This window comes from Melanostigma gelatinosum, assembly GCF_949748355.1.
Source record: "Melanostigma gelatinosum genome assembly, chromosome: 9".
NCBI lineage: Eukaryota > Metazoa > Chordata > Actinopteri > Perciformes > Zoarcidae > Melanostigma > Melanostigma gelatinosum.
Window position 1 is genome coordinate 8970479 of NC_136642.1, and position 14659 is coordinate 8985137.

Sequence of the window (14659 nt, forward strand, 5' to 3'; positions counted from 1 at the left end):
AACGCGGAGCTACGTGTTGAGTTACAAAGTGTCTGCACAATGAGATAAACCCACGAAGCTGCAGTCATGACCCAAAGCTGCTCGACGTCACCCTCTAGTGGTGGAAATGTGTTTATATGTTGACATTTGCATTTGAGAATTTATTATCAGCGAGTTGTTTGAGTCCCTAGGAAATTATAGAAGAGTGGTAACAAAATAAAGATTTTAGAATAATAATCATACATTTCAACCTCATTTTGTGGCAATGCATCATGTCGATCTTGAGATATTTCACAGGATAAGTTAAACGTTTGACCTGCAGGGGGCGCAAGAGGAAGGTCAGAGGATCACCCAGCCTGTGAAGGTTTTCATTCTCTGGGTGCCATTAATGTCCGTCTACAATTTAAACTTTCCATTTTATAGCAATCCATTTTTTTTGTCCAAACCAAAGTATGGGACAGACGAACCAAACAACAGAGCAACATTGCCAAAGAGACTCTAGTGTGGCTAACAATACCTAAAACAACAGAACTACGACATACCACACACTTTATATGACTTCATCTATTGCAGTATGCGGCATACTGTGTTAATGAATCAAATCATTTGTGAAGAAAGATTGTGTCCTGCCATCAGCAACCTGACGGGACGAACGTATCAATTGTAATGTTGCCGACTCGGAGCAAAGGTCCACATCCAAAATAGGGCGTCTCTGAACAAACCCATGACTGTTTAATGATGTCAAACTGTGGTTGTTGCTATTTGGACGTAATAAATTCAAAGTCCTTCACAGTGGTGTTTTGTGTACATTGTTAATGATCAACTACAGTGCAGGGAAGTGAACCTTTCAGAGGTATGATGATGGGAAACCCCCCCCCCCCACTGCACAGTACTTCCTTGTACTACCTTCATGAATTGAAATCAGCACACATTATTCTGAAATTAGCAAAGCAAAGTGAATGAGTGTGATCCCTCTTTCCTCATATTTAATGGTACTGAAGAAGAAATGGAAATAGCTGCGATACACTTCATCATCCTGATGGCCATCTCAGGTGAGCTTTTACCCCATAAGCAGATAGAAGTGATAATTAACTTCATTAAAGTTCCTCTGTTGCTGTATTCTAGATTTCTGTGGGAAGACACACATTTTCCGAACATAAGAAGTCAAAGAGGAGTTTCCATGACAATCTGCTCTGTAAACATGTCAGCTACTTCAGCTTGTTAGCAATTTGATGATCACTTTAACTTTATTCAGAAATAAAATTTCTGTTTGCAGCAAAGATAAAATGTTGGAAAATACCTCAAAGCTACAACTGAGCTATGAAAATCCTCATGATGCTTCTCATACCCAGAGGTGTTCTGTATCTAAGCTTCTTCAGGGAGAACAGGTGTATTGTTTTCAGATCCCTGTAAATGTCTCCTCCAGCTTTGACCAAAGGAGCTGGTGTGTTGCCAGACGCTTCTCTGAATGCAGCTGTTGGAGAGACAGTGATGTTTACCACAACAGTGAAAGTATATGATAGATTAAAATGCCTAATATACTGGCTGTTCTGATCGATAGTTAGCCCACTAGTCTCACTAAATGGTTCCATTTGTTGGACTTGAGTTCCATAATGTGGTCTGAAAATGTCATGTAATTAAAATGCTGAAGATTGAAACTATAACCACTGTAACTTCATGGCTTGTTTGTTTTCAATAGATAGATATCGATACTAATATATAATGGAAATTATTGTTTTTGTGTTTTTTCTTTCGGATTATGCCGATTTTTCACTCTCCACAATTTATCCGATCTCCTCTCAGACCTGTAAATGTCTCCTCCAGGTTTGACCAAAGGAGCTGGTGTGTTGCCAGACGGTCCTCTGAATGCAGCTGTTGGAGAGACAGTGATGTTCACCACAACAGTGACTCCACCAGAAACACCATTTCTATCGGTGACCTGGAAATTTGATGGTAGAAATATAATAGTTTTCAATGTTAACAACATCACTGTACCAGAGTACGAAGGCAGGATCACCCTCTTCATATCTACTGGATCTCTGGAGCTCAGGAATCTGACTCCCGATGACCATGGAGAATACAGCGTTACCATTCTTCCAGCTGGAGAACTAGAGAAGGAAGGGAACACCAGTCTGGAAGTACATGGTGAGCAAATTTCAATTTCAATTCTCAGTGGAGACTATGCATGACAGTTGATTGATTAATAAAAAGTGTTTAGGTGGCGAGTGGTTTGAAATTTGATCTATAAAAAGGTTCAAAACATACCTGCTAAAACATAGTTCAGATGATGTTATTACATAATGACATGATAATAATTATTTGATACCAAGACAAAACAAGCAAGTAAAAACCCAGTAAGTCAACTTTAAATAACATTTATTTTTAGTCAAACAACTATTTCTAAGGTCAGGAATGAACTTTTATGCTCAATTTACTTCTCGATACAAATGTTGGGATGTTTTCTCACTCATAGTGAAATTTAAAGTCTATAAGTCACACAGCTATGAGTTTTGAATAATTTCACCAATTTTCTAATTTTAGTTGTTTGACCCTAACCACTGATATCAACAATATGTTACAAAACATGTAATGGATGCACTGTGTCGACAGTCTTTTTTAAATGCACCTGTGGACTCGATTGCATTCCTGCACAACTGTCCTGCCTTCATTTGCTTTTCATATGAAGCTCTTGTTGAGACACTCAGTAAGATATTGATGGACGTTTTATGGTCATACTGTGTTAAGGTCATAGGATGATAAATTACATGATATTGAAAATGTATTCGAAAGAACAACCACCTAAAATACCACTGAGTTAATTTAATGCCAGTAAACTTTCAATGTGCAGCCACTCAACATCTCATGATAGGATCATAGATTCATTCTCAGTGTTTCCTTCTACTGTACCTTTGTTATGTGGTGGTAAATGTAAAACCATTTTGTTTTTCATCCACAGTGCGAGTGTCCGGTGTCATGGCAACTGCCAGCAGCACAGACTTGGTGGAGGACAGCTCTGTCCGTCTGTCCTGCTCCTCCTCTGGATCCTCTCTCTCTTTCCTCTGGTTCAACGGCAGCTCTGAGGTTACAGCCGGCGACAGAGTTCAGCTCACTGATGGAGGCTCCACTCTCACTGTTAATGTGACGCGCTACGACCAGGGACTATTCAGGTGTAAGGTGTCCAACCCCGTCAGTGATGCCACAAGTGGTCCAATAGACCTCTTCATCATCTGTGAGTTACTAACCTACATGCTCAGTTCTTCATCTGACAACATCTGGATGCAAACAGAGATGGAAAGTTTAGATTTGAACAGCTTAGTGAGGAGTGGCCTTGTGTTGTGTATTTTGTCCACATTGTATTGTCCAAAGTATTAGAAACACATTTTTCAACCTTATAGAATCAATCAAACTACAGCACAATGCCAACAAGATCATTGTACAGATGGTTTCATTCATAGATTGTTCATTGCAGGCTTGTTCTGTTACATTTCTGGTGACTTGATATGTGATAATGCAGTTGTGCATACTACATGTTTGCTGTTGTTTTCCCCGACATGCAGATGGCCCAGATGATATTAATCTGAAAATATCTCCATCACAAGAATACTATGGGGAAGGATCAAACATCACCCTGTCCTGTTCAGCTGACTCCAGACCTGTTGCCCAATTCACGTGGTTTCTGAATGGAACTCTGCTGTCTAATACTGGACCAGAGCTCAGACTGATGAACATTCAGGAGAGTGAGAGCAGGAACTACAGCTGTCAAGCCTTGAACAACAGAACTATGAGATCTATAACATCTCAGCCTGCAGCCATCCCTGTACTGAGTAAGTTTCAATGAAATGTTTTGTTCAAAGAAATATGGATACAGAAAAGAAGGGGTGATGGTGTCAGATGAAGCGTTCTTAAAGCTGGGGTATGCAGTTTTCTGTTGCAAATACAGCCCTCCTCCTGCAGCTCTCCCTTCTCTGTGCTAAGCCCCTCCCATTTGACGGGAGCTGGATTATTGTGACGTCACAAGATCGTTCCAGACAACAACCTAAAGAGGTTAGCAAAAGGCCCATCCATGTCTAAAACACGTTGTCGTTATTGACGTGACTAATTACATTTATTTCATAATGAATAGTTTATGATAAACAAAGTAAACGTTCCTATCACAACATGTCTGTGTCCAAGTCGCATACAGACCTTTAACATCTAATCATGATCATTTATCATGGTGTCATTCAAATGGAACACTTGATCACTTGTTCACATATAGAAGTTGTAAATGTCTTCTGAAAGCTGGGAACCTGAAGATGAATTTGAGATGCAGCTCCGCAGTGTGAGTCAAGTTTTTCTAGTCATTAATCAGAGATTAAATTCATGAAGTAATCCATTATCTGTAACCACTATTCAGAGTTAGGGGGGGCTGGAGCCGATCCCTACTGACATTGGGCAAAGGCAGGGTACACCCTGGACAGGTTGCCAGAATATCGCAAAGGTTACAACATAGAAACAGACAACCATTCACGCTCACAATAATACCAAACAGCAAGTTACAGTCATCAATTAACCTAATCTGCATGTCTTCCGACTTTGGGAGGAAGCAGGAGAACCCGGAGAACCTGATCTCTTAATCATGTGTATAACAAGTGTCCAACTGTCTTCACAGTTATTTCAACATTTATATTGTTGAACAACCTAAACCTCAGAGATATCATCTACAGTGTATGAGTTCTTAGATAGTGTGTCAGGTCACACAATGAATAACTGAGAAGATAAATGTCATTAAAATGATAAGATTCTTTAATAATTGACTGAAAACAGTGGAAAGTTGCAAGACTCGTGACCTTTGTTCTGGAATGTGCTTTCCATTTGACGAAATATTGTTTCAATGTTTAGACCACAAGTCTTTATGGAGCATGTGGCATATGTGACTTACTATCTCCCCTAAAGATCCCATATCCCCCTCTAAAAGAAGACAAAGACGGGCCTGTGTGTGTCTCTATGGGTTGACTCAGGAAACCCTCAGTAATTCAGATACTTTTTTTTCTAACATTTTTCACACATCTGTTGCCCAACAGAGAGAATATCTGGAGCTTCTATCACGTCGAAAACAAACACGTTGATTGAAGGGAACTCTTTCAACTTATCCTGTGAAGCCGCTGGCTCTGTGTTTACCAGAGAGTGGAAGAAGGATGGCTTAACTCTGACTCCGGATGACAACATGGCACTTTACGACAACAACAGAGTGCTGTCTTTTACCAGTCTGAGTAAAAAAGACACTGGAGATTATTTATGTAACGTCAGCAACCCCCTCAGCCACGATGAAGCTACATACACCATGGTTGTTTTCTGTAGGTAACAAACTATACATTTACTGTTGAAATGATGACTGCCTTAAATAACAGTGTCCTACTGAAATATTTTACTTTGTAGGTCTGTAACACAAGATCTTTAAATTCTTTATTATCTATGCTGCTTTAATTAAGACCTTTTACAAATATCTGTTTTTCAGATGGACCAGAAAATGTTCAAATCATTGGTCCAAGTGAGATACAATTGAAAGAGACCTTAACATTAATCTGCTTGGCTGAGTCCGTACCTGCTACTTACACCTGGATGCTGAACGGGACAAAGATACACAATTCTGCTATTTTTACTAAAAGCATCACTGAATCTTCTGATAGTGGCGACTACATCTGTGAAGTGATGAATAGTATAACTGGGAGAACATCGTCAGCGGGCCATGGATTGTCTGTAACAGGTACCTAAATGGTGTTGATTTTGTTGATAATCTGGAATGTTGAAGCCAACCCACAGTGTTGTACGTCTGATTATCTGAAGTGTACTCGATCGGCTATGCTAGTAGCAGCTAATGTAGCGTCACGAGGCTAGCTTCAAGCAGAGATGACTCGCGGGCTACAGAAGTCCGGCTTCAACCATCTTCTAACTCCACACCCCCAGATTTCCTTTATCATTTTCAAACTTGTTATCCTCGTTTTACTTGTTATCTTTATCATTTTTGCTTTGATCAGATCATTTTACTTGTATTAGTCAGGACCATATATTCAGAAATATTTTACATTCACTTCAATTATGATTGTGATTTTTAAGAGTTTACAAATAGCTGATATTGCAAAATTGATTGTGTGATTTTGTATTTTTGTCTGGTAAAGACGGGTCTGGAGGTCTTTCAGCTGGTGCCATTGCTGGAATAGTTATCTTATGTTTAGTGGTTTCTTCTGCTGGAGCTGGTGGAGGGTACTATCTTTACAAAAAAAAGTAAGTTAAAGAGTAGCTTTTATTACCAGTCAGACAATTCTCCCTTTTATTATGTAGTAATAGATGACTGACATTAGATTTACCCTAATTTAACACTGACTTTACCCTAATCTCTTGTAATTAGACTTATATAATGAACATAAAGGATTCATTGTATTACATGAATGACATTCTTCACATATTCACGGGAGGTCAATGAAAATATATCTGTTGATTACATTCATAATTATTTGCATTGAAAACACATAACTGGTGTATGAATTGGTGTTTTTGCATTTTTAGTGCTCAACTTAAGACAGTAAACAATCTTCAATTAAAGTTAAATCCGTGATCGAATCCGTGATCGAATAATGTTGGGAAAAGTCTACCCAAAGGCAACGCAAGTTACAGTTTGAATTCTGAGCTGCATCTTGTGGTATGGACACATTTTAACAATGCTTTATTCCTAATATTTAGAATCAACAAGAAAACTCCGCCAAATTCTAACAGTAAAGGTCTGTATTTATCTGATCTAATTCATCCTTATATATATAACAACAAAGACAGAATGCAAAATAAACTACAGTATATCACAATTATATTGTATATATATGCATACATACATACATACAACAGTGCATATGAATAATAAGATGTAACGAATCTTCTTTGTTTGCCTAGAACTAGAAGAATGTGTGTATGAGAACACATCAGCGATATATGAAAACACATAAAACCAACGATCATCTTTCCTTAAAAGGTGAGTTTTTAATGAATTGATCTGATCTGGTAAAAAATGTATGAATGTACTTTGTAGGAAAATGCAACGAGAGTTTTCAGTGGAAATGATTTTATGTCGTTCAAATGAAGAAACTAGGAAACGCTTTCTGAACAAACAGTTGATAAGAGCCAAAACACTTGACATGAGTGACATTTCCCTCTATTTTCACTTATGTTCAGCAGAAAACTTGGAGGACGAAGAGCTCCACAACAAGATAACACATGTAGCAGCCATGACATCATCATCAGCTTATTGATCTTTACAGGTAAAGTGTCAGCAAACCTTTGCCATTTACTCATTCAGTAGAGAGCAACAGTAGCATTTCTGCTGCATTTCCTGTCAAAAGCAGGAATACTGGGCTGAAGAAGTGAGGGATAATTATCTCAAGGTTTTACACTCTGACTTATTTTAAGGTTGATGTATGTTAGTATGGAAGATATATTTTTTTGAAAATAGCTATGATGACTTAAAAAAAATAATTTCTTGTTCTGCTATTACTAATGTGTTTGCATTTGTATGCGTTTGCATGCATTTTGTGTACTTAGTTATTTCTATATTGAATATCTAATGCTGGCTTTTATTCTCATGTTTTATTATTGTGTCAACATTGAACAATATCGGGTTGGGATAAGACATCATGCAAAAGATACACACAAATAATTGCAACACAAAATATTAAGTTTTTTCCTCTGATATGGTTTTAACAGCAACTGAATATGTAACAGTCTTTCATATATCATGGTCAGACACTGGCAACTGTGGAATGTATGTACTTATTGTTTATTTGAATTCATACATTTGACATTTGTGTACTGCTAACAAACTATAAATAAAACAATTAAGTTGTGCCTCTGAGGTTTATTCTTGATTGTTGACTAAGCTTCGTGGACAAGTCAAAGCTGATCATCAGACTTTGAAAGTGTTCTTTATGAATGTAATCCTCTGGCAGCTGGAATTATATGACAGTTGTTCAAGTTAACACTGATAATCGAACAAAACGCTGAATTGCAAAATGTCTGAATAATGAGACAAATCCGTTGAATCTGCAGATGACTTCAACGGCAAAAGCTGCAGAATGCCGCCCTCCTGTGATGGACTGTAGTTATTGTGGAATAATGCAATCTGGTGAATAAATCATCTCTACAAACAAGATTTTGGTATAGGAAGAATGGCTGCACCAAAAAACCAACTCATTTTGATTATCATATTGCAAATGCAATATGATGTGAGTTTTTGCTGGCATCTGTACCAAACAGATATTCTTAAGCCTTTTGGATACATCTAGGTCAGCACATCTTTGCAGGAGACAATATTACTTTGAAATAGTATTTTGACATACAATTCGCCTTTAAAAATATTGTGCCTCTTGCGATTTGAAAATTGTAGTCGGCCATATTGAGATTTTGATTTCATTTTGATTAATTGGGCAGCCTTAATGGGAAGCAGTTGCGTTTCCATTTGTAATCTGTGTAGTCTGAACCAATCACGTTTGAGCCGGCTTTGGTTGGATGCATGAAAACAGTCCGAGCAGAGAGCAAAAGAAGCTGAATTATTATCTGAAATGTGATATGGAACCCGTCGGCAAATTATTTTCCTGTTTATCAGCTTCAAATTAGCTTGTTAAAGAGATACTTTTGAACCTTGGACTGCAAATAATGAACAATGCACGGAAGAGGAAGTCTTGGCCCTGATATCCACTGACTATACTGGAACATCAGAAATATTTCACCTTGCCACCAGTCGTCAGATTGAGGTTGGTGAATAAAAGCTTCTAAAAAGTTCCTAAAGCTTCTGTCATGATTAAGTTAGTAACTGGTAACTAAGACGTAATCATGAATAACAATCATAATCTCTGGTGTTCAGAACATGCAGTTGTCTTTTATGAGCTTGTTATGCAAATTTGGAGCTATGGCAACGATAAGAAATGGTTAATTGAGTTAATATTTGAGCTTGCCCAGCCTGTGGACGTCTTGATGACATGTTTTATTGATTCCAGATTATCTCAGGGACACTTTTTCCGTTGTTGCACAAAGTCAGACGGCAGATGGTCAGATAACAATAGAAGAGGACCAAACTGAGTAATACACCATGAGCTATACATTTCTCAGGTCAACCATACTTGTGTTCCTCTCCGCAGGTAAGAAATGCAAAAGAAATTATTTTTACATTCATCAAAAATACAACTAGAGGTTGACAAATGTTGGCTGACCGGTAAACGTCTCAGCAGATCTCTGCTATGGACTAAAAGACTACAACATAAAGAGAGAAGTCTTTTAATGCACCTTTATACGTTTATTTTTATTATTTAAAAATTGGCATGGCATATAGGAAAAACTATTCTCGATTGCTTTTTTGACATCAATATTTTAGTGTTCTCGTGGTCTTGGTTGCTTGACATCTTCATGTAAATATGACTCTAGATTAAACAGATGAGATTTAAAAAAAATCTAAATCCAAAGCTTATTTTATATAGTTTTGTTGGCTGGATTTGATTTGATGCACGTTTCTGGTATTTCAAATAGGCTAGTTTTTAATTTGATTACATTCCCACCCAGTGATCCACGGTGCGTTGTTTTACAGTCTCAGTAACCTTTATCCCAATAATGTAACTGTCTTCTCCAGGTTTATGCTACGGAGAGGGTTTGCTACCAGACAGTCTGATTGCAGCTGTTGGAGGGAAGGTGACATTCACCACAACAGTGACTCCACCAGCAACACCATTCCTGTCAGTAAGCTGGAGTTTTACTGATATCCACAGTACTTCTACTATAATAACCTCATCTGATGAAGAGATAACTGGACCAGCGTATACAGACAGGATCACCTTCTTCAGATCTAGCGGATCTCTGGAGTTATGGAATCTGACGGACAGCGACAGTGGAGAATACCGCATCGTCATCATTGCAAATGGTGCAGCAATGCAGAACGGAAAATGCAGACTTGTCATACATGGTATGTTGATGCAACGCGGTTGAACAGACAGAAAACTAACTTTGTTTTGAAGATTTTGCTCCTTCAACCATTTTAAAGCAACACACATGCAGTGACCACAGAATCAAATATAAAGTCATCATTTCAAAACTGATGAAATGCCAGAAGTCAAAAGAATTTAACTTCTCAACGTTAACTTCTTGTGTTCGACTACTCTGAAAAGTCAAACACTAAAAGTTTCCACTGATCGTATCAATATCAAATAATTGGAGCAGCTACATCTTTATGACTTTGACCTACACCATATCTTTCCCGCAGCCATTTTCTTACGCAATACTGTTATCAGTTCAATAACACCTGACTTTGATTGACACACAGGGAGCAAGTGTAAACCATGTCACAACTGTCCATCATGGATATTTAGGGTCAGGGTTATTTGACATTATGCATCGTTTTAGTGGATGTCCTGCTACAGCAACATGGTAGAAAAGCTTTGCCTCCCTTTGTGACTTTGTTCTTTGTTCATCTCAACCCACAGCACCAGTCTCTAATGCGGTGGTGACCATCAACAACACAGACTTGGTGGAGTTCAGCAGCGTCAGTCTGTCCTGCTCCTCCTCTGGATCCTCTCCCTCTTTCCTCTGGCTGAACGGCAGCTCTGAGGTTAAAGAAAGTGAGAGAGTTGCTCACTGATGGAGGCTCCACTCTCACTATAATTAACGTGACACCAAATCTCCAGAACATCAATAGAAATGGTGTTTCTGGTGGAGTCACTGTTGTGGTGAACATCACTGTCTCTCCAACAGCTGCATTCAGAGGACCGTCTGGCAACACACCAGCTCCTTTGGTCAAACCTGGAGGAGACATTTACAGGTCTGAGAGGAGATCGGATAAATTGTGGAGAGTGAAAAATCGGCATAATCCGAAAGAAAAAACACAAAAACAATCATTTCCATCATATATTGGTATATATCTATCTATCTATTGAAAACAAACAAGCAATGAAGTTACAGTGGTTATAGTTTCAATCTTCAGCATTTTAATTACATGACATTTTCAGACCACATTATGGAACTCAAGTCCAACAAATGGAACCATTTAGTGAGAGACTAGTGGGCTAACTATCGATCAGAACAGCCAGTATATTAGGCATTTTAATCTATCATACACTTTCCAATAAAGCTACTCTTTTTTATCTCATTTGTATTCATAATTTATAATCATATTTCCTAGAGCACATTCATCAGAGCAAACTGTAAAAAATAAAATAGTTTGAGCAATTAAGTTACTTTTAGTAGTTAAGCATATGTTCTGCTGTCCATGCTGCTATCAGTCACAAAAGCATGATCGCAGACCTGAAGATCAGGGCACCAACAACATCTCAACAACTCAACGATTTACAAAGTTTAGAAAATGCATTTCGAACACTGACAGCAGAAGACAATGAAACTTTTAAAATAAAGTCTTACCTGTGAAAGTCACAGCGACTGCACAAAGTAAAGGGAAAATATCCATTGATCCACCTTTGTGAGATAGAAACAGCTGAGGGGAATGTCACTCATCAGACTTTGACTGTCGTAATAAAGTGAGCCTCCGGCAGCAACAATTATACGAGTCAGTAAACGCGGAGCTACGTGTTGAGTTACAAAGTGTCTGCACAATGAGATAAACCCACGAAGCTGCAGTCATGACCCAAAGCTGCCCGACGTCACCCTCTAGTGGTGGAAATGTGTTTATATGTTGACATTTGCATTTGAGAATTTATTATCAGCGAGTTGTTTGAGTCCCTAGGAAATTATAGAAGAGTGGTAACAAAATAAAGATTTTAGATTAATAATCATACATTTCAACCTCATTGTGTTGCAATGCATCATGTCGATCTTGAGATATTTCACAGGATAGTTAAACGTTTGACCTGCAGGTGGCGCAAGAGGAAGGTCACAGGATCACCCAGCCTGTGAAGGCTTTCATTCTCTGGGTGCCATTAATGTCCGTCTACAATTTAAACTTTCCATTTCATAGTGTAGCAGAAGGGAGCATCGGTGTCCCTTTAATTACCGGGCCAATCGCAGTGGGCGGGCATCGCATAAATGCGCCAGGGATCCCCTCTGCTCCCTCCTGACGTCAAACGCGTGTCCCGCTTCCGGTTTGCTGGACATCCGCCGCTGTGCAGACTATCTCTGGGCTCCCCTCGTCCTGCACAGGTGATTCACCTGCGGAGCTGTCGGTGAGTCTCGATTGGGTCCTGATTTAAATATACTCGTGTTCTGTTAGTGACAGTGCTTTGCTTGTATAGCTGCCGGTAGCTACGCTACATGCCCTCCTCCCCCCTTCTGGAGCCGACGCACATTGCCTGATCGGTAAGGTGATTTTATTCTGTTAGTTTATATACTTTGTGTTAATTATCCTTTTATTCATGTTTTGCTATCCCGTATTACAGGGGACTTTTGGTTGGGTTCAAGCGGAACGCCGCCAGAGCTGCGGCTACAGCTAACCCTGCGTAACTTAAGGACGCTGCTGTTTTGTGTACCGGTGTTTTGTCTATGGCCTTGGTTCAACTAACTGCGTTGGCCTACGGGATTCGTGTACGTTGACCGGCGCTGTGTCGCCTACAGAGTCTGACGCTGCTGTTACCAGCACTGCGCCCCTGTCTTGTGCTGTTGTTAGCAGCACCCTTGTTTTAATGAACCACCTCTTTTTAGCCTGAGCCATTCACGTCTTGTATTCTGACCAACGGATGTGAAGGCCCACTTTAGCTTTTAGTGTGTATAGATTGGGTTACTGATCACCCCCCGTGGCTGATCAGCCAACCCGAACTATTGTTGTTTTCCTTTTTGCTTATTTTTGTTTCGTTTCCTTTCTTAATAACCAGAGCCTTTTTATAATTGTGTTCTTTGTCCGAGTAGGAGCTGCTAAGCCAAGGTGGTGGGGTTGGTGCTTCCAGGTGGTGGTGTCTCCCTTTGTGTGCTGTGTCGTTTGGTGTGCCCCGGGTTGAGACCCTCACGTGTGGTTGTGTGTGTGAGTGTTGTGTACACGGGTGATCGGGGTGCCTCCTCTTTCGGGATCCTCACCTGCGCTGGTCCACCTCGCCACTGGTAAGCCGCAGTCCTCTTTTTAAATGTATAACGGCTCTCTTAGATTTTGTGTATAAACTGTAAACAGTGCATTGTGTAGCAGAATAAAGATAATTTTGTATTGGAACCACGTCTCCTGCTCATTTGTATAATGAACCTGAGTGTCTTTGGTACCCTGATACAGATCAGGGGAAAGTGAATCTCTAGGTGCAACTCCTAGGGTGGCGTTGTTGTGCGCTCTAAAACAGTTCGTCCACGTATCGCCACATTTGGCGTTGTTGGCAGGGTCTACTTTTTGAAAGCAGAGACGTGTGTTCCATTTTTTTCTTTGTTTCCTTGAGTAAATGTTATTTGGTGTATTGTGTGTTTAATTGTGTACTTTTTATTTATTGGTGAAAGCAAAACAGCAGCTGGTTCTTTGGGTTTCTGAATGTAGCGGGTTCTGGTAAGGTGTTCAGCTAGCCTATTTTAGTTTTTTTCCTTCCCTTCAGTGCTACTCCACCCCAGTATAGAGTCCTCCTTCCCTGACCACTTTGTAGTGATGGCGGAAGATCTGCAAGAGTTGAGGGACTTAATTGCCCAGTTGACAGCAGATAATGTGAGACTACGCCAGGAACAGGCTTCCACCCTCCCTGGCTCTAGTGATATGCTCTCTACTTCTGTGCCACCTAATGCTCCTGTCACTACCAGTGCTCCTGTCACAGAGAGGCTAGTGTTCATGCCCCGAGACAGGAAATGCCCTATGTTTAGAGGACGGTCAGGTATAGGGTTGAATGAGTGGATTGAGGAGGTGCAGGCATGTATGAGGGCACGAAGGTTATCTAATTCCGATCAGGCATTCTTTTTATTTGATCACTTAGAAGGAGAGGCACGGGAGGAAATAAAATTTCGCTCTAGTGCAGAACGAGGGGATCCAGACCAAATAATTGCTGCGTTACAGGAGGTGTACGGGTGCTTCGAGTCATATGTAGCCTTACAGGAGGCCTTCTTTTCTAGACGACAACAAGATGGCGAGACCCTACAAGAGTTCTCCCTCGCCTTGATGAGCAGTATGGAGGCTGTAAAACAGCGCGCGCCTAGCGAGATGCTAAATGCTGAAGTGTTGTTGCGAGACCAATTTGTGGAGCACGTTCTAGATGGTGCACTCCGCCGTGGCTTAAAACAGTTTGTCCGTGGGAAGCCGACCGCAGCTTTGCTTGACGTCAGGGGGGAGGCAATTAGGTGGGAACAGGAGGGTTTGCCAGGTAGCATGAGAGGCCGAAGTCACTCTGTTCCCTCTGTCCTTGGTACACAGTACGGCGTTCATGGTGGTTCTCCGGGGATGGTTAACTCACCCCAGCTGCCCGAGATGCTGGAAATGTTGAAGAAGCAGCAACAACAGCTAGATCAACTTACTCAAAGCATTGCTCTGTTACAGAACTCCCAACCGCGCAATCGTGCACCTCGTCAGGGCCCCATCATATGCAGGCGCTGTCAACAGCCTGGTCACTTTGCCAGAGAGTGCGACGGGTTTCGCATCCCTCCCCACCCTCCATCCTCGCAGGCCCCGCCACTATCTGGTAGGCAGCCCTATTCAGCTCAGGCTTCGGAAAACTAGCACCCACCGGACTGCAGAGCCACAGTTCGGTTGGGCCCTCGTCTGGCTCCGGGT

General features: G+C 40.5%; 1 protein-coding gene across 1 annotated transcript; it reads left to right on the forward strand.

Moving 5' to 3' along the window:
- Positions 1–985: 985 nt before the first annotated feature.
- Positions 986–14605, forward strand: LOC306782699 (cell adhesion molecule CEACAM5-like; the record flags this gene model as incomplete). The annotated part of the gene is made up of 9 exons (XM_079276143.1): positions 986–1031; positions 1804–2124; positions 2936–3208; positions 3537–3803; positions 5043–5315; positions 5477–5725; positions 10473–10607; positions 13500–13606; positions 14303–14605. The coding sequence occupies 9 exons, from the start codon at positions 986–988 to the stop codon at positions 14603–14605; spliced, it is 1974 nt and encodes a 657-aa protein (XP_079132269.1).
- Between the last annotated feature and the right edge of the window lie 54 nt (positions 14606–14659).